Raw genomic sequence first — 21,413 nt, forward strand, 5'->3', positions numbered from 1 at the left:
TCTACAAGCTCACAATATTAAGTATAAAGGTATTTAAGTTAAATCTGACTTGCCTAAGCCTGCAGTGCAGATACCCTGTAAATACCCTGTATTTTTCAGAATGGACAAAATTATTATTATTTTTCAATACAGAATGAGATCATATCGATATCGGTAATACCGCTTATCGGCCATAACAGCAATTAATTATATCAGATATCGATATCGGCCAAAATGTCTCATCGGCACATCCCTTTATGGAGTATACTCTGACAACGGGTATTGGCATGCAGACTAGGCTGCTGTCTAGTAGTAGAAAAAGTGGTTAAGAATAATCGATTTGGTAGATTATAAAAAATCCGTTGGAATCTTTTTTAACATTTTAACAAAGATTCGCGATTAATCAAAAAAGTAATCTTTAGAATAATCCAAAAAGAAAATAATGGATAGTAGTGGCCCTGGATGTGTGTATCAGCGTGTAGCTGTGTATCAGCTTGTGCAGCAGCAATGAAGAAACGGCCACGAGTGTTGAATTGCGTTCCGCGGCTCAAAGTGTGGACAGGTGTTGAGGGCTGTAAATCAGAGTCATCGGCAGACAAACACACACACTCCCTTTGTCATCAGCCCATAATCCCAAGCCTTTGATGTAGGCCCATTGTCTGACCAGTACAGCGGACCAAAGTCCGCCAGATGGGACATTCCCTTAACTTGGCCCAAATAAATAGAGGTACATTCAGTACAGCTCCACTGCCTGTAAAGCCATGCGTTTAGCCAATTGTTAACATGTCATCCACTATCAGTAATGAGACATGTCTGGCCTCATGTACACACGACACGTCTCTCTCAAAGCCATTGGCTATGGCTTGCGGTCGGACCAGAAACCACCTCAGAACGATACAAGGATGGATGTTACACCTGTATTTAACTGGATCAAACACCCGCACACTGATAAAACTAGATTAAAAAACACCCACACAATGAAACTTAATTTAAAAAAAATCACCCACAGTGATAAAAAACGCCCACACATTGTTTTCACTTGCTCAACAAAGAGACAATTTTATTAGTTTTATTAAATGAAAGAACGCATCAAAAGCGTCACATCAACAATATCTGACAATATTGGAAAAGTTCATCACCTCAATAAGCAATATAAAATACAAAAAAAAGCATTACAATGTCAACTTGTTCAGCGGTCCATTTGAAGCCTTTGAACTATATTGCGGGGGGGGGGGGAATATTGGTGAACATTCGGCAAAAACAGCCACTTGCGGTGTTTTGTGAGCTTGCAGATTGCCTGTTTTCGCGGAAGAGATTTGGCGGGAAAATAAGAGTGGACCTAGTAGAGTATAATCATCTCTGTCGGGTGGAAACATTATGTCCAAAACTGTTACTTTGAAATTCAAAAATATCTAAAGTAGCAGATCTACAAGCTCTTTGGAGCTTATGGCCAGTCTGTCAGCATACAGCATGCTGCTAATGTAGTGGTTGATGATTATGGGAGTTAACTAACCGCCCTGTCTGATAACCACCAACATTTGCATATCCAGGCAAATGTTTAACAATGATCACTGATAACTGGCCAGGTGGGCAAATAATTGATACAATTTAGAGGTGTGTGTGTGTGTGTGTGTGTGTGTGTGTGTGTGTGTGTGTGTGTGTGTGTGTGTGTGTGTGTGTGTGTGTGTGTGTGTGTGTGTGTGTGTGTGTGTGTGTGTGTGTGTGTGTGTGTGTGTGTGTGTGTGTGTGTGTGTGTGTGTGTGTGTGTGGACTTGCACACCTGCATTTAATTAATTTTGTTCAGTATGTGCACTGCATCCATGTCTGTGAATGTGTTATGCATGTGTATATACTCATGTGTTTGGTGTGTGTGTGTGTGTAGGAACGTGCGTGTTTGTGCGTAGAAATGGCGTCAAGAGGGAGCTCTTAGTCATGTGAATGACTTGGGTGAGTCAGAGATCATGTCTGTTTCCAAAGCAAGCAGTAGGAACGCACATCCAAGCCTAAAACCACCAGAACACCATGGCCCAAGTAAGACGAGTTGTTATTGCCCTCTCTCTTCTGTGTGTTCTGGGGATGTGGTTCCCAACAAATTAAGTTTTGTCCAAAAGCATGAACTCCAGAGTCTAGATTGGCTATTTTCTTCCGTAGTGCGAGTATGTGTGTTTTATTAGTGGAAAGTTGCATTCCCAGGGCTTACAGCCTGTGAGTGTGTGTGTGTGCGTGCGTGCAAACAAAACATGCATAGCAACACATGAACACAAGGCTCTGCTCTCTCTGTCATACAGGCCATGTTAAGCCTGATGCTCATAAAACAGCATGGCTGCCCGCATGAAAAAAAAAAAAACTCTAACTTTGTTGCCGACATCAAAACCAGCTTGGTTGTGTGCCTTCTGTCTGTGACCTCAACCCTAGTGCTTGAGTCAAAGTATCGTCAAATATTACTCCACTGCAAGTGAAAGTTTCTCCGTCAGAATTGAACTCCAGTTGAAGAAGCCTACTGGAAGTATTCAAAAGTGCAAAATACGTCCTCACTTACTTTAGCATTCTGTATTAAAATACATTTAGACATTTTCCAAACAAATTCAGATTTTCCGGAAAGTTTCAAAAATATGCCAATAACAATTTAAATAGCTGATCTGCAAGCTTGCAACGTGTCACATTGTGACCGTTATTTTCACTGAAATAGGGCTTAAGTGGTAAATCTATAATGTAGCCTACTGTTGTTCCCTTCCTGGAAATGTATAGTGGGGTGAAAGCCAGCAGTATCCAAAAATACAGATACTCAAAACAAATGACTAAGTAAATGTACTTACAGTCCATCACTGATTATGATGTGTATGTATGCCGGTTAAGCTGTGGTAGCCTACTGCATGTGTATGTAAGCTCTGCATGCGTGTAAAGGGTGTGTGCACAGTCAAACTGAGGTTTTCTGATTGCTAAGAGAGTCAAATCTAGCTCCTAATTGCAACTTTGCTCGCTGCAGAGAGGCCCTGCCCGCAAAACTGCCCCGCTCAGCATGTTTTTACGGGAAGGGAAGGGGAGAGAGAGAGAGAGAGAACATGGCTTACTATACCTCTAGTTCAGTCTCGCTCATTACTATTCTCCTGTCTTCCCCCGTAAATTCTTCATTCATGTAGGAATGTTTTCCAAGCTAGGCTAGTGGTGTTGCATCTTTATTTGTCCACTGCTATGGGTTGTTTAAGTTGTATTGGCCTGCACATCCTGTGTACTGTAGGATTGTGCATGGGTTATGCACACAGAATAAAAGTGACATTTTCTGTGCTGCTTTTTTTTAACATTACTAAAACTACATTGCATTTTCCCCTCGCTCTCATTCCACAGTCTTCTGTCATTCTTCTAGAAGGCAGAACTTCAGAACTCATCCTATGTTTCACTTGCACCGAATAACACTGAAATTGTGAGTTAACTACTTATCCCTTATCCCTCTATTTTACCCATATGCAGTGAGCACAGACATTGTAGATCTGCTTTTTTATTGTTTTGTTTTTTTGTAGTTTTTGAATTTTCTTATTTTGTGTGACCGCACCGGTTGAGATCAATCCTGTCTTCCACCCTGTCCTGGCTTCTAGATTAGCACCCCATGACCCCCATATACACCCTGCCTCCATGACCCCCATCTACACACCCACAGCAATTTAATATTTGCATAACCGTCTTCTTGACAACATTTTCTTCAGCCTCTTCCATATCTCTCTCTCTCTCTCTCTCTCTCTCTCTCTCTCTCTCCCCCCCTCTTTATGCCGTGCCACGGTAGACCCAGTGGAATCTGACATGCAAATCTAGCACTAACATACTAGTGCACACACCCCCTCTTTGCTGGGAATGAACTGTTTTTTCCCCCCGAAGGCACTGCTCCCTCCAGCCACTATCCAGGTAAACAAACACAACTTGTGTTGAATCTTTAAATGGTAACCGAAACAGTGAACCCCTGGGAACACTGGGCATACATTTATTGTCTCCACCAGGCCGAAGGCATGGGGAGGGAGTATGTTTTGCACTCCGTCCGTCCGTGTGTGTGTGTCCGTCCGTTACCAGCTAATCTCCGGCACCGTTAACCCAGTCGATGCCAAACGTTGCACACACACTCCCTAGATACAAACGATCAACCTCTGCCCCAAATTATCCAGAACGACCTGTTACAGTGCCACCAGGAGGCCGACTTTTGTGAAACACATTTTTTGATATTACTCCTCCAGAGTTTGTCCAAAAAACCCGCAAATCGTTACACAGTATCTCTATAGTCATGTGCTCCACCAACAGGTGGATTTTTGCAATACACATTTTTGGAACAAAATGCCTCAAATTATCCAATTGCCATCAAAGGTGTAAGAACAAATGGCACCCTTTTCACATTGGCCTATTATAGCCCTGAGGGACCTGGACTTTTTCTAGTTATTATTTTTTACATTTTGGAATAAACAGCTAATTTAACATTGAGGTGCTCACAAAGTGTATGTGCCCATGGCCATCGTGTGATACCAACATGATACTGACACGATACTGCCTCATGATACTGACTGACTCTTGGGGAGGCACCAAATGAACCAAATGGATCCTTATGTGTCTGTAACTCTGAGAGTGTACAAATGGAACCAAATGGACCCGTTAGTGTCCATTTGGTTCCAAAGTTAAATTAACATTGATTTTACAATATCAATTGGGGGTCCCAGAGATAGAAATACCATTAAATGGGGTCCGTAGACTAATGCATGTCAAACTGGGGGGTCCTTGAAATTAATAAAAAGCATGAAGGCTTTTGCACACCGGCGGGTAGGAGGGGTGAGATGTCTTCACGTTTAGGGGTGAGTTGTCTGGACAACTCACCAAAAGTGGCTTTAGGGGTGAGTTGTCTTGTTACCGAGAGAGGGTACGGTGCCCAACAATGAAAAAGGAACAAACACCCGCACACTGTCTTCAAATGCAGTGACCAACTATCACTCACTTTTTCAATCACTGAAAAATCTTCTCTTATGGGGGTCCCTGGCATATCTTTTCAAATGGGGGGGGGTCTGCGGGCTAATTATAGTGTCAATTTGGGGGTCCTTGACATGAAAAAGTTTGTGAACCACTGGCCGAGAGGAGAGGAGAGGAGAGGAGAGGGGAGGGGAGGGTAGCCTCGGTCCCAGGCTCACTTAACTGCGAAAAAGAAGAGGGGAGGGGGAGTCACAGAGAACAAGTTTAGGGCATGGGAGGGAGGAGTTATAATTCTCTCCTCTCTCTCTCAGTTGTTCTTACCATCGTGTGCTTGCAGCTCGCTCCTCCACACACACACACACACACAAGGCGTGGGTGAGAGGGAGGAGAGCAGACAGTAGAGGTTTCACTTCACGGAGTTGTGCTTGTCGGGAATGAAGCGGCGAGGATCCTGTCGGAGCCTGGCTCCTCCACCACCACACTGTCCCAGTCCCACCGTCACCGAGCAGCAGCCGGCGCACTACTAGCGAAGCTTCTGCGTCGCCTTTACCGCGAGGAAAACTGGACTTGAAACCCGTTATCGATCTACCCGCTGAAAGACAGCAAAGTTGAAGGCAGCCAAAGGTGTCCTAAAAAACCCAAAACAATTATACTCAGCAGAGATGAGAGTGATTTTTTCCACCAGTTGGATCTTTCAAGGATGGATAACTTGTAACCTCATGCTCGCCTTTTGCGCACAGGTAAATATGCATTCCATTTATCCATTAGGCATATTTGATCGCCTATTTATTATTATTTGATTCACGTTGACTTTATAATGCGACAAACTTTCAAAGAAAACAAATCAAGGATTGTGAGCTTAACTTAAGCCACTATGTAAAAAATAGCAACTTTATATGCTGTTTTGTTGTGTTTTCTTGTTAACACATGTGTGTGACATTACATGAGCATGTTGTCATGTGTGTTGTGTGACATGATGACATGTGGCAGTTTTCGGCTCCAGCTGAATGTCGGCACATCATTTGATATGCATGAGCCGGGTCAAAACCAACAGAATTACAGTGTGTGTAGGATGTTTACAGGCCGGCTCTCTCTAACTGGAACCACTTGTGTTTGGGTCCAGTCAGCGCGCTGACCGCAGGAGCCTCACAGCTGGAGGGGAGGCTGCGCTAGCTCTCTGTGGTGGTGGTTCTCAAAGTGGGGTCCGGGGACCCACCAAGTGGTCCTCGAAGGGGGTTCCGAGTCCAGGCAGGGCCGCCGGGGTCTCCAGCTAAATTAGTTAATAGACAATCAACCACTTGAAGTTGAACCTTAATTGAACTTGAACCTTGATTGAGCTTGATCTGCAAAATAGGCTGCTCAGAACTAAATCCCATGCAGGCACAACATATTCACCTTAACCGGTCTTCCCGGGACCCAATTTTCCAAAAGTGCATATCACTTGTGCCTTATTTAAAAAATAGTTGTGTTGTGAACTTGTATCTCAGTATCTGGTAGTTCTATTTTGTTTTGTTTTACATTTTTACTTTACTAAGAAAAATGTTCTAATTGTATTTTTTTTAATAAACATTAAAAAAAAATGTAACAGAAAAATGTATATGTTAGGCATACATAGCCTCATGTGAACTTATAGATCTGATATTTGTGGTGGTATATTGTAGGCCTACGGGAGGCAGACCGCCTATAGCTGGAAATCCATCCTAACCTCAGCAGCTCACAATCTTTAAGTGGAAATAAATGAGAATGAATGTCTTTGGGGCGTGTTGTTGTTGTCCACACTGGCATTGTTTAGTCCCGGGATGTAATTGTGTGCAGGTGGGTCGTTCATAAGATGTGGTTGTGGTGGTGCGACTGCTGGGCACCGCTTAGCTCCGTGTGTTTGGCTCTGACATGGGTGGAAAGCCAAGCAAGCATCATCACTATTCACTATTATTAGTATTACCGGTATTATTATTACTACTATGAAAACAAGCGCTTTCTTTCTTTCTCTTCCCTCTATAGTCCCCCGTCTCCGTTTACCCAACTGTGTTGCAAAAGAGTGCAAGCAACGAGAAGTGACGCTGTTCTCAATCCTTGTTAATTCCAAGGACCACCATAGCCCCAAGAGTGACTGAGAGTAGGAGCTACAGATGGAACCAAATGGACCCCTATATACGGGTCCATTTGGTTCCATTCTGAAAGACCTGCTGTAAGGGTCCATTTGGAAACCCCCTCAAGAAACCCTAAGGGTCCCTGCACCTCACTTTGCGAACCACTGAGATAGATTGCCAAGTCTTCTTTAATCATTTTATAATATAATTATTTGTCATTTTGCTAACTTGGTTGGGTAATTGGAAGGGTGTCAGTGTAACATCTATTCTAGTTATGTCAATGACCCTCTCACAGGTTTTAAGACTTTTTTTCATGCATGTGTAAGACTTTCATTAGAGCCTGTTGGACCCTCACTTAAAAGTATTCAGCCCTCCCATGAAAATGTGTTGTCTTGTTTAAACGAAGTCATCTATAGTCATCATAGCACAAGAATAGCACTTTTCATTTGGCTGCACCCCCCCCCCCCCCCCCCCCCTCCGACCCCACTTTGAGAACCAATACGTTATGCGGTTTAAACGAGTCTGCTCGAAAACAGGACATAACATCTTGTCGTCTGCAATGTATTGTTAAAACGAGAAAGCAAACAGAGTACCATGGTTTTGCCATTTAGAGACTGACTCACATTCTCCCCCAAAGTAAAGTAGGTAGAAATCCCCTCCAGCCTGAGTGACGACCATTGATTCCACACACAGTTCGTTCCAATTTTGGATTTCAAACCGCCTGTGCACACTAGTATTGAGCAACTCGCTGCATTACATTATACATGCGGGGATGATTTGCAGATGTCTTCCAACTCAAAATAACGAAATGCTATGAAGTAGAAGCTTCCATCCATGCACACACATCCCACACAGAGTAGACACATCCCACAACTCCCATTGGTCCGCTAGCACTCTGATCTGTCTCACTCTGATCCTGCACTCAGTCAGAGTCAATGTCATCCAGCCATCTTTGCAAAATGTAATCCATCTAACCACCTCTATATCGCCTTCCTTCGTCTCTCTTTCTCTCCTATATTAACCCATTTAGGCCTGACCTCAAAATTTCTGAAATAAATATTTTCACGATTTTTCAAAAATAACAGACCCGAGTGGCGCGCTATGAGCTTGTAGATCTGCTATTTTTCAATAGCTAAATTATAACAATGTTTAAAACACCAAAAGGGGTTCCCGCCCAAAATGAGTTAATAACTCCAGTACGCTTTTCTTCTCACTCTTTTTTCCCTCCTCCTCCTTAATTCCCCTTCCGGGCTCTCCATGCATCCGTAACGGAACCCCATCTGAACAGATTTTATGCCAACGATTTTGTTTTTTGAAACCCTAAGTAAGCATAGGGTTAAAGTGGTTAAACTGAATGTGATGCTACTGTATAGTGTATAGTAATAGCTCGTCTTGCTTGGAACCCCTTCAAGGACCCCTTGGGGGTCCCAGCACCAGAGTGACATCATAAACATAAACAGCCGTCACAGTTGTGTGTATACACAGTACAGTAGTTCAGGCTGATTGTGTGCACACTGCACACACACACACATGTACACAGGTGTGTGCAGGTCCTAACCTGATCTCTCTCTTCAGACACCCAGCTGTTGGCAGGCTAAGGCACACTTCCCTGGAAGAGAGAGCAGAGGGAAGAATAGATGGCTTACCAGCCCTAATACCCCTGGATAAAGATCTGCCTAGCCTTAAACACACAGTGCAAGAAACCATTAGCCCCTAGCCATGGTTGGGAAACGGCTGCTCCTGCTCGCTTTGTTGCCTTTACTCTCTGTCCATACCCCAACGTTGCTCTTGCAGGCAGCAACCTCTCTAAGCCTTGAACATGTTGCAAGATTTATTTTTGTTTGTTTTTTGTTTTGAAGGAATGATGCAATGTGTACAAATGTGTACAAAATCTCATTATAGCCAAAAAGCCCCCCAACCCCATGCCAAAATCTAGAAAAATAGAGCAAATAGCTGCTCTACAACTCAATACCAGCCTTGTAGATTAGTTATTTTCGCCATACACCAATGTGTGTCTTATATATGGCTCAAAGTGGGATCATCTGGGGACCCCCTGGGGTCCCTGAGGGGGTTCCAGGAGGTCCCCAGCAAAAGGTTGGTAACTCCCTCCATTTGTACACTCGTAGGGTATGTGGGGTCCGTGGCCTAATCTAATGCATAGTAAATTGTGGGTCCTTGAAATGAAAATGTTTTAACATCACTGACTTAAGCAACGATGTAAACAATCTATTCATTCACAAACAATGGCTGGTGAGAGAGAGAGAGAGGACCTACTGTACATGTAAGTCATTTTTAACACCTTCATGAATACGGTAGATGAATCAGAGGCAGCCAGACAAAGGTGTGATTGTTGTGCAATAGTTTTTCATTTTTACAGCGGCGTTATCATTAACCCCTGGGCTTATAACGCCCAGGGGACTGGCTGCTGCCGAGGAGTGAGGACGGCTGTTGGCTCACACTCTGTGGCGGTTATTATGCAAATCCTCTGCTAGTGTGCGTGAGGCTGCATGGAATGTACACAGTAAAAGTTCCTTAGTGTTAATTTTACCCGTCTAAGAGAGTGTTTTACTTGGTGTACTCTCTGTCATGCTCTGGTGTATAACATGGAGCAGCAAAACCGCTGTTAAATGTGTACAAAAGGAATGAAGTTTGATGACAGCCAAAGGTTGTAACAGTGTGTGTGGGAGGGGAGGGGAGGGGAGGATCTGGATCTCTGTCTCTCCGATCTATTCACCTGCTCAGCCATCCATGACGGAATGTGACATGTTGTGAATAGCTGAAGTATAAAATAGGTGTAAAGTGTTAACTTATTATGTATTAACTCATTTAGCTGGGGGACACCCTCAAGGACACCCGGGGGTCAATTTTTTAATACAATTTGGTTTAACACTTGTATAGGCAGTTTCACACAAAGTTTGTTCACATTTTATCATTAAACATATCTTTAGACATTTTGTCCATTCTCCACTTATTCTCACATATAGCACCTCCACATACCAGTCTAGGGGTACCTGTACCCCCATTTTTGAGAACCACATAAGCTAACATCAACCCTATAGCGGAGGCCATACGGTAGATAAAGTTAGCGTTGAGGTCAGATGTTCTGTCCTGAACTGCATCACAAGCTGCAATCACTCAGGGAGGATCACTGCTTCCCTTCTTCCTTCCATATATATATTTAGTGAGTGAAAGCATATTGCCCTCTCATAATTACAACCCAATGTTGAGATGTGGTAACATAAATACGATGGGCCGCATTCCTCTGGTTTCCTGTGCCCTCTGTCCTAGTTTGCGTGCACGAGGTCTCCCGGCGCTCTCCGCTGGCTCACAGCTGTCTTCACGACTTGTCTTGTTTTTCCACCACGTGATTATATCTGGTCCTCTGCATCCTGTGCATCTGCAGCCATCAATTCATCCATCCATCCATCCATACATCCATACATAGACAGACCCATTTAGGCCTGACCTCAAAATGTAAAAAAAATCTTCTAAATCCTCCAGTTATCTGAAATAAATATTTTCACGATTTTTCAAAAATAGCAGACCTACAAGTTCATAGCGCGGCACCGAGTGCCGCGCTATGAACTTGTAGGTCTGCTATTTTTCAATAGCTAAAGTATAACATAATGCTTGAAACACCAAAAGGGGTTCCCGCCCCAAAATGGGTTAAAGGAGAACTTCGCCCATTTGCAACCATATCGTATCATTGAGCCTCACTTATGCTCATTACAAGAGAGGACCATTTCTGCCTACTCACAACTCCTCCCTCTGTGTGTGGCTGGCAGTTCAGAAATCTGCCCCTACCAGTGACATTAGTGTCACCGCTGCTCCTTCTTTTTTTTTTACGTTTTTTTTTTGCGGCTTCCGCCTTTATTTTATATTTTTTATAGAGGGACAGACAGTAGGCTGACAGGAAATAGGGAGAGAGATGGGGGAGTGACATGCAGTAAAGGCCGTCGGGATCGGGAGTCGAACCCGCAGCACACTGCCAGACTGGATTACCAGCCAAGGTGCCTGGACCGCTGAGCCATGGCCCAGGCACCGCTGCTCCTTTAACACACTTTATTTGGCTCTATTTGTGTCACTGTACCCTTATCCCTAAACGACTTTGCCTTTCTTTTTTTTTTTTTACTATTTTGAAAAAGATTTTACATTTTTCAACTAGCCGATCTACATCGACACGCTGTGAGCTTGTAGATCGGCTATTTGAACTACTCAAAAATGCCACAGTAGTAAAAAAGGGAAAATATGTTTATGGATAAGGGGTCATTAAGAAAATAAGGCCCCTTTTTCCTTATTTTCATTAACCTTTTAATGATTTTTTTTCATTAACCTACAGCAACCATCAACATTCCAAATAGCCACGGTGGTCTCCTCGTTTTATTTTGCAATTATCGCCGTACTATGACCTTTATTCACGCTGGGAAAGCAGAACAGCCTCGTACAGTACACGTACAGTATGGGAACCTTTCCACTGAGCATTCCTTATAGCGCCAGCGCCACATGTTGCTGATTAGCGCTGCGGTGCAGAGGCAATGAGCGCTGTGCGTCGTTAGCGATGCGGTCACAGCTAAAAACAATGAGTGACTGACTGATGTGCGAGATGCTCAATGGCGGTAATTAAACACTCACTGACACCGCTGGAGCGCTGCTGGCGCCTGCAGCCATCCAGACACGGAGACTAAACACCACACCAACTGCATGGGGGCGTGCCACACCAACAAAGCAACAGGGAGAGAGAGAGAGAGAGCTTCAGGGACCCCCAAAAGTTTTTTAAGATTTGTTTTTGGCTTTTCTACCTTTTATTGATAGATACAAGTGAAGAATGACGGGAAAGAGGGGGGGAGAGAGAGAAGGGGAGAGACACACACCAAAGGTCGTCATGAACGGGACTCGTCAGGCCAGAGCCTATGTGGCATGCTGACCATTAGGCCAGCCTAAAAAGGTCCCCAAAAGGTCCTTGAGGGAGTTTCAGGAGGTCCCAGCTACAGTAGATGACTACTGTTGGCTGATCGAAAACACTAGGGGCTCCATTTTCGTCACCGTTAAATCCCTTATCCCTAAACTTCTTTGCCTTTTTTTTTTTTTTTTTTTACCATTTTGCAAAACATTTTTGAATAGTTAAAATGGCCAGTCTACAAGCTCACAAAGTGTCAATGTAGATTGGCTAGTTGAACTATTCAAAAATGTCTTTCAAAATAGTAAAAAAGGCAAAGAAGTTTAGGGATAAGGGGTTTAGCTTGTGACGAAAATGGAGCCCTAGATCTCTACAAGCTCACAACAACGTCTCACCATGCGACCGTACGTTGTGAGGTTGTGAGACATGTTTTGAAATATTTGTATAAATGTTGAAGACTTGTGGAAACATTTGGAATAATGTTGAAAACATTTTAGCAACCCAAATCTTCCCTGATGGGGGTCCTGGGCCACGAAATGTTTTCCCTCTGAAGGACCCCTAGGAGTCTCCGGACGCCACTTTGAGAAGCACTGCCCTACACTAGTCACTATGTATAGTCCGTCTTGGCATCCTTTCTGAGCGGTCAGAGTGTTGCTCATGGTCAGAGGAGAGAAGTGATTCACTGATATGTGACTGTCTCTGATCTATCTCTGTCTAACGGGCCGCTACGGCTATAAAGATAACCCTTTGTTATAGTTGTGGTGTGAACTCTGCCATCTGGTGTGAACTATATCTTTATAGTTATATAGTGCTTACTTAGTGTGAACGGCCCTTATAGGGTGTGTGTGTGTGTGTGTGTGTGTGTGTGTGTGTGTGTGTGTGTGTGTGTGTGTGTGTGTGTGTGTGTGTGTGTGTGTGTGTGTGTGTGTGTGTGTGTGTGTGTGTGTGTGTGTGTGTGTGTGTGTGTGTGTGTGTGTGTGTGTGTGTGTGTGTGTGTGTGTGTGTGTGTGTGTTCCGTTTCAGGAAGAATGAATTGACGGGAACCACAAGACGAGACGTTCATTGTAAGAGTCAGACATCTTGGTTCTGTATAGGCTGTTGATTCTGCGTTTTAAATATCTGGAGGGAGGGAAAAAAGACAGCCTTTTAAACTTGACCCTCACAAAGAGGCTGTGGCTACGGCCTATTTTCTAACACAACATTCACATTCTCTAATTCAGCAACGTGGCTAGTCGGTCATCCGCCCTTCAGTTCATGGTGGTTTGCGCGCGCGCGCGTGTGTGTGTGCGTGCATGTGCGTTTGTACGTGTGCATGTGCCTATTTCATACTAGCCCCTAATGTTTCAGTATTTACCAGTGTTTGCAGTGTAACAGTCTACTAGTGGAGACCACCCTGTGGTGGTCATGCAGTCAGGAGTTCAAACGTTATTACCACGACTTGAGTGCTGTGCGTAAAGCGGGCCACTGTCAGAGTCTGGTTCACCATCTTGGAGGATTTCCTCAGCAATGTGCTTCTGGGAGATGGAAAGTATTCCTGGGCAAAGAGTTTGGGGAATGTTACCAACCGCTTTCCCTCATTACATACAGTACTCATGTCTCCACTATGACCTTTTGTGAATGTGAGAAACGAACTGTTGACGATGCCGCAAATATGATTATATAGTTAATATAGTAGTGTGACATTTTTTATGGTCAACTCCTATGGCACATGTATTAATAGAATAGTAACCACTTTCAACCTGGGATCCATATTATGGGCATGTAAAAAAAAAAGCTGATCTACAAGCTGAACTACACACACTACTTTACAAGCTAGAGTCTAGACCAAGGGTCTTTTATTTATTGTTGTTTTTCTGGCCAAGGACCCCTTAGCGGAGAGAGAAAAAAAGCAGGGACCCCTAATGTATAAAATTGTGTTCCAGGTTAAACATTTTGACAGCACTGCAGTGCAAATGTGGGGGTTGTTTGCCCCTTATCTTGAATAGTAATGTGTTGGATTCATGTCGATGTGTATTTTCAGACATTTAATCACTTAAGCCCTCCAAACACCTTTGGATTTTTGTACTTGGTCTGCTCTTTTCCCCCTCTACATCAAACCTCGGAAAATAGCAGATCTACAAGCTCTCAACGTTGCGAGCTTGTTTGTAGATACTAGATTGGCAGCTTTGCAGCCAATGTTCCCTCCAGAATTGGGATGCTAGGGTTCAAGTGGTTAATGTAAAAAAAAATGATGATAAAATAAAATGGAGGCACACTTATAGTAACTGGGGTCCCCAGTACTACTTTTCTATCTTGATATTTTTAACAGACATTTAGAAATCTTTTTAATCTTCCACTTATTTCAACTGGATCTTTTTTTACTTTTATGCCTGTTTTACATGTTTGTGTTCATTGTTTGCTTCCTATGTTTTTATTCTGTGAAGCATTCTGAGTAGTATTTTGTACGATAGGTGCTTTATAAATAAATTATTATTATATTTCAGATGACCCTCTCCAAATCCCTCCAATGTGGCAAAAACCAGTACTTGAAAGACTCAAAATGTTGTGAAAAGTGTGGACCAGGTGAATAGCACAAACACGCACACAAACACGCACGCACGCACGCACGCACGCACGCACGCACGCACGCACGCACGCACGCAGACAGACAGACAGACAGACAGACAATGAAGTGGTGTGTTAGTCACATATTTTAAAATGTCCCTAAAATTATTTTAGGGATTTAAGCAGACACTCTTAATAAGCAAGGTAAACACATGCATCAAATGCAGAGAGACAGTGTAGTGCCTCAGTAAGCTAGTATCACTTAGCATCAGCCTAAACAATATACCGTCAAAACAATAATCATCTCCAGATTGAAACTATAGGATACCAGGTAAACAAAGCACCTGTCTAAAATAACATGCCATGTAAATTATATTTTTAACGTTGTGGTCGAGAAAAAACAAGACTAATTATTAACTACGTGTGCTTGAGTACCACAGACGAAAAACAGTCTAAGTCCAAATTTCATTCTGACCCCTCCACGAAAAGGCCTCGTTGTCCTGACCCCTTATCTATCATTTATACATTATGGATAAATAGTGTGGACTTTCGTCTGTGGCATTCTTTAATGACCACGCTACATTATGTCTGTATGGGCGTCATAACTGGGTCAAGTGCTAAGGGCTGAGATTGAGTTCCAAGAGATGAGTCTTCAGATTGCGGCGGAGAATTGGGAGTGAGTGTGACTGTGCACTCCTAATTTACTCAATGGAAGCGCCACAAAACAGTCCGTTCCCATGCACACACACAGTTCCTGAATGAAACGAGGAAGGATGTATAAAACGGGAACATGTAGACTCCAAATAGAAACTCACACCTCCTATTTGGACATACTAAGATATGCCAACTCATTTGTTCATACCCTGTACAGTGCGCTACATGTATTCTTCACACACACCCACGCATTCTGTATTTCTTTCCTAGTAGAAGTGTGGGGCAGAGGATAAGGAACTAATTTTAGTCATTTTTGTTTCAATTCCTGTTTTTCCCAAGACTAATTATGTCTTCAGTCACCCTCCCCCCTATCTCTCTCTCTCTCTCTCTCTCTCTCTCTCTCTCTCTCTCTCTCTCTCTCTCTCTCTCTCTCTCTCTCTCTCTCTCTCTCTCTCTCTCTCTCTCTCTCTCTCTCTCTCTCTCTCTCTCTCTGTGATGCACATACAAACACACTGTCTCTCTCCCTGTCACTAGGCTCCCGCGTGTTCGCTGAATGTACAGAGGCTAAGGAGACCAGGTGTCGTAAATGTGACCGTGGTGAATACCAGCCTGGATGGACCCAGGAGACCCTCTGTCTTCAGCAGAAGATCTGTGACGAGGGTCCGTACCGTACCAATGTTCATAAACAACATATCAGGGGAACACGGGTCTGTAATGCATTACAATTGCATTTATAATGCTTTGTTATAATGCACTTATAAGGCTTCATAACGCTCGTTATAAATGTTAACTGTGTTGGTCCGCTGAACTTCTAATGCATTATGACCAGCATTTATTTATAATAAGTCTATAAACTTAAGTGCATTATAGTTGCCATTATAAATAATGCATTTTAGACCCAAAAAGTATATCTTTTTTTATATGAAGGCGCTCTCCCTGTCTCATATTTCTGACCTTTTGTCACATTTTATGCATTTTTGTATACAGCATAAAACATTCACATTTTTTGTACCTGAAACAAATCCAATTCCTAAAGAAAAATAAAGGAATGTATTTTTTGTTTTGGGGAATTGGGAGCTTGCTGTATTGGTCAAGTTAAATTAATCACTTCAACCTGATATACAAACAAACAAAATAGCTGATCTACAAGCCCATCACAATGTGATGCGTTGTGAGCTTGTCTATTGCTTACCGTAGTATGACATGCACAAAATAGGGAGGCTAGGGTTCATATGGTTAAAAAAATATTCTTGTACAACAACATTGTCGACCTCATTATAATTTTTACAAACAAATTCTGAGGTCCAGAAATCCTATGGATTGCTCGGGGGGGTTCCAAATGGACCCTTGCAGGTCTGTAACAGAGGGTCCATTTGGTTCTATTTGTACACTCCCAGAGTTATGGTGGTTGTAACCACTGGTATTGTAATTGCGTACTGTAGCAGACGTGAAGTCCACATATCGGCTCCTCTGACAGTGTGATGAAACCGGTTCCGGAAACACTTCCAAATGTGATGGAACCGATTCGGTCCAGTTCCTCCGGTTTTCGGATCCCAAACCTTCCCGATACACTCCCTTTAAGGGTCATTTGACCCTACCTCTGCCCTGACCTTTGCCTTGACCTTTGCCCTCCAGGTAAGGGTTTCATGCCCCGGCCTGAGAATCTGTTGGCGGAGGAGCCGTGCCACTGTCGATCCAACTTACAGTGTTCCACCATCAACTGTGAGTACTGTGAGAAGATCCCTGTCTGCAGGCCTGGACAGGGACTGGAGGCTGATCCAGGTGAGAGAGAGAGAAACACATGCACGCACACATGCATGCACACACACACACACACACACACACACACACACACACACACACACACACACACACACACCTCTGAAGTCTGCGTTCAGAGGACATACTTGTTTGGAGTGAGAATAACCAGGACCGCGGTAACAGAGATATCTGTGGTGATCCCAAGGTAACTTTTGTAAAAGGGGTAACTTAGGTTTATCATTTGTAGGATCACTCGCTCACAAGTCTTGAAGAGGCAGTATTTCCCAGAGAATGTGCAGGCGCCAGGGAGTGTTTGGGGAGTTATTTTTTTATTTGGGTATTTCTTTTGTCTGATAAATTGACTATTTGGGAAAACGTTTGAAACTGACCCGTTTCATTTTCGCGTGGGTTATGAACTGAGGTTGAAGAGGTTCTATTTCATTTTGCATTATAAACTGAACTTGTGACATTAAAATCCTGGACAAGGTTTTTTTTCTTTTTTCGTTGAAACAAAGACTGGTTGTTTTTTTTTTCAGTTTGATATTTGGGGATGTTGAACTGTGTTTGAGGGGAAAACAGATTCATTAAATACATGTATCCATGTGGAGGATTACTATTGGAAATTGTCGGATGAAAGGCCTGCTGGCACCCCAAAAATACAATCCACAACACTCCAGAAGTGTTTTAGAACAACATATTTATAGTTATCGTGCTTTCGGCAAACTCACGGTGGTGGTCCTGGGCTCCGAATGTGTTGTTAGCGCTCAAAACAGGCCCCAAACCACCCTCACACTCGTAGTCAATGCGAAGGTGTCAACGTGTGTAATTGGGTGTTAAACTGTCAGAGGACACTGTGTTCTCCTTTGGTCACTGAGCAGTTTCGCTCAAGTCACTGAAGGGCACCTTGACAGTAATATAGTTATAATATAACTATGGTACAGTACATTAGCCTACTAGAAGGGAATAGAGCATACTATCCTCTACATTCCCCTCCATTTAAGAAGGCAAATGTGTTACTAATTAAACTTTCCCTGGCCGGTTTCCCATACAGCTGATGAATGCGTAATGCGGCCTTCGTTCGTAAAGTGTCCTCCCTTAAATAAACGCTGCCCCTGCTCTTCAGCCGCGCTGCATGCATAATGCGCAATTACGCCCCCACACATCTAGTATTGCACACAGGTGTACTAATTACAGCACATGTATGCCGTGTATATATAATTTCCCCGCATTTCCCAACAGACTGAGGAGAAAATGTGGGAAAGAAAGCAACAAATACTCACGCCGACACCCACCAAAGAGCCGCGTTCTCTGAAGTGGTTTAGTGCTAGATTGGATGATCCGTTTGACTCCCCCAGGCAGCTGAATAAAGAATGGTTTAAGATGCATGGGGATTTTGACATCCCACTAGTACCAGAATCAGAGAGGCGACGTCGCTGTGTGCGTCAGCTCATCACGGGCTGACCCACTCCACCTGCCTCCAAATGGATCACTGAAGAAAAGGTGGCGATCCGAGCACTCAAAAATGTGTAAAAATGAGCAAAGGAGTCTTCATCAGGGCAGGTATGATACCTATTACATGCCCTGATGAAGACTCCTTTGCGAGTCGAAACATGTTGGCTTTTTAAACGTTTCTAATAAAGTACCTTGATTTTATATCTACCTTTTTTTTACACATTTTTGAGTGCTCAGATCGCCGCCTTTTCTTCACTTCTCTGTCTATGATCTACTGTATAGGCTTATTGTCCCCCCCCCCTCAATGTCTTCACATTATTGTACAGTTAATATAAAACGCATTGTTCAGGCACATTTCAGCCACCTCTTTTGACCATCAGGCCCACTCCAAGCAACGTCATCAAACAGCAACGCACACCTGTGGTAATATCATTCTACAGGCCACAGGTTCCCCCCCCCCCCTGATCCTGACCATAATTGGCCAGCGTTCGGGCGAGGGGAGCTGGGCATGTAGGGTGATATTTGTCATATTGGTATTATTCACCTACTTCTAGTAAGGAATGTGTTTATTTGTGAGCACTGTGGCTATGTGTACAGTGTGTAGTGGACACACACGCACAAACGCGCGACCAAGTGAAAACACAGGCTCCATTAATTGAGAGACCTTCAGTGGGACAGCGGTGTGTTGATGTTTTCCCACATTTCCCGGTCGAGATTGACCATGTTTTATGTTTTCCTACATTTACCAGCACACTGTAATGTACATACTCAGTATCTTGCTGTGTTTTGTGGTTCCAGACTCAACCAATGGCAGGAGAGTGTGTGTGCCGTGTAAGAAAGGATTCTTCTCTCCCGACCTTACTGCACAGCCGTGTAAACAGTGGACCAAGTAAGCACGCACACACAAACACTGTTTTTATCTTTAGAAAGGAAAGGAAAATGTAATTAAAGACGTATCCTTGTCTGACCAGCAGCCCGCTGTTGTGACTAACGCACACCCGCACACCCGCACACACGCGCACACACACACACACACACGCACACGCACACGCACACAGACTGGAAAACTGGCAACGGAAATAAAAGCAATGACTGGTTGCAATGCACAGAGAGGGTTGGGTTTAAAATTCTCTTTGCAGACCTCGTATTGAACTGTATTTTCCTGTGCCTGTCTTTTCAAATTGTTAATAAAGTTGTGTGTGTGTGTGTGCAGCTGTAAGGCTCTGAGCAGGAGTGAGAGGCAGCCAGGCGGACCCCAGACCGACGCCATATGTGGACCACCCATCTCTGGTACGGTACTAGGTCTGCATGTCACTATATAAAATTAAAAAAAAATACAAATATCTGCAATTAACGATTGAAATGTGTTTTTGGTCTTGTACATTGTAACATATGTTCCTCTCTGCCTTTTCCTCTCTGCAAAGAGGAACAAAATAAATAGCAGTTCAACAAGATCACAATGCATATCTTCGCATTGCGATGAAAATACTGTAGCAGAAAACTCACAGACTTTCACAGACTTTCAATCTGGTATCCCTATCTTGGGAATAGTAAAAAAAAAAGTCTTAAAAGATGTGCATGATACACGTTTCTTTGTTTTGTTTTCTTCTACAAGCAATTGTAGTGTTGTGAGATTGGAGATTGGCATTTTTTGGTGAGGAGAATTTTTTGGTGAGGGAAAACAGGATTGTGTTGAGCTTGTGGAACTGCTGTTATTATTATTTTTATTTGTTATTTATTTTTTGGCAGTTTTCAACGCTGTCATAAAATGTTGGCATCCTCACATGTACAGTAATACAAACTGTGTGTGTGTTTGTTGTGTGTAATGTGTGTGTGTGCATGTGCACGTGTGTGTGTGTGTGTGTGTGTGTGTGTGTGTGTGTGTGTGTCTGTGTCTGTGTCTGTGTGTGTGTGTGTGTGTGTGTGTGTGTGTGTGTGTGTGTGTGTGTGTGTGTGTGTGTTTTACAGATCCAACATTCTGGGTCATCGTGTCTGTACTGTCGGTCATCTCGGTTCTCTCTCTTCTGATCCTGCTGCTGTTCTGCTATAAGGACAAACTCAAACTGCTGTCTGGTACGTCCCTCACTGTCCATTCAAACTGCTGTCTGGTACGTCCCTCACTGTCCATGTTGCTGCCTTTTGTGTTTCTGTTCTGATAACGCCAGGAAAACGTAGGAGAATATCGTTTTTTTGCGTAGAACTGATGAAATATTGTTTTGGAAAAGAACGAGGCAGCTGGCCACGCTGCGTGACGGAGGAGGCTAAAGAATCAAAATAATATTTAAAAATAAATGAAAACGGTACATGAAAAAACCAATGGGTTTGTATAGGGAGGGGGCGGGGCAGCTAAAATTAATATCGAATATCTAAATACTGAATCGAGCAACTTAAAAACTGTCTTTTTGTCTTTCTCTCTGGGCAGTGGATGTGTTTCTCTGTGCAGTGAACTTGTCTCTTCTCTGTTCAGTGAACTTGTCTTTTCTCTATTCAGTGAACTTGTCTCTTCTCTGTTCAGTGAACTTGTCTCTTCTCTATTCAGTGAACTTGTCTCTTCTCTGTTCAGTGAACTTGTCTCTTCTCTATTCAGTGAACTTGTCTCTTCTCTGTTCAGTGAACTTGTCTTTTCTCTATTCAGTGAACTTGTCTTTTCTCTATTCAGTGAACTTGTCTCTTCTCTGTTCAGTGAACTTGTCTTTTCTCTATTCAGTGAACTTGTCTTTTCTCTATTCAGTGAACTTGTCTTTTCTCTATTCAGTGAACTTGTCTTTTCTCTATTCAGTGAACTTGTCTCTTCTCTGTTCAGTGAACTTGTCTCTTCTCTCTGCAGTGTATTTGTGGTCCTGTGTTCAGAACCTGAAGAGGACGAGGATGATACAGCAGGTAAGGTATGGAAGTTGCAGGGCAACTCTTGTCTTTACTCATGAAAAGCTTATGTTGTCTCTGCTCGGAATACATGTGATTATTACATCTAGCCATGCTCTAGAATCGAGTGCAGCGGTTCTCAAAGTGGGGTACGGGGACCCCCAGGGGTCCTTGTTTGATTAGTTCTGTAGGTGGAGGTCTGTAACTCTTGAGAGAGCGTACAAATGGATCATTAT

The 21,413-nt window shown here is 43.2% G+C and overlaps 1 protein-coding gene across 2 annotated transcripts in view; it reads left to right on the forward strand.

Annotated features, from left to right (window-relative positions):
- Positions 1 to 5,286: 5,286 nt before the first annotated feature.
- Positions 5,287 to 21,413, forward strand: part of tnfrsf11a (tumor necrosis factor receptor superfamily, member 11a, NFKB activator) — a 32,326-nt gene continuing 16,199 nt past the window's right edge. Inside the window, exons 1-8 of one of the 2 annotated variants that reach the window (XM_079489092.1) lie at positions 5,287 to 5,657; positions 14,388 to 14,466; positions 15,637 to 15,762; positions 16,738 to 16,884; positions 19,114 to 19,204; positions 19,529 to 19,617; positions 20,284 to 20,388; positions 21,143 to 21,195. In XM_079489092.1, coding sequence (XP_079345218.1) covers positions 5,580 to 5,657; positions 14,388 to 14,466; positions 15,637 to 15,762; positions 16,738 to 16,884; positions 19,114 to 19,204; positions 19,529 to 19,617; positions 20,284 to 20,388; positions 21,143 to 21,195 — 768 coding nt within the window. In that variant the 5' untranslated portion in view covers positions 5,287 to 5,579. The remainder of the gene's footprint in view (positions 5,658 to 14,387; positions 14,467 to 15,636; positions 15,763 to 16,737; positions 16,885 to 19,113; positions 19,205 to 19,528; positions 19,618 to 20,283; positions 20,389 to 21,142; positions 21,196 to 21,413) is intronic. The other variant, XM_079489093.1, reaches the window with a different exon arrangement.

Source organism: Electrona antarctica (assembly GCF_951216825.1).
Source record: "Electrona antarctica genome assembly, chromosome: 20".
In the NCBI taxonomy this organism is placed as follows: Eukaryota; Metazoa; Chordata; class Actinopteri; order Myctophiformes; family Myctophidae; genus Electrona; species Electrona antarctica.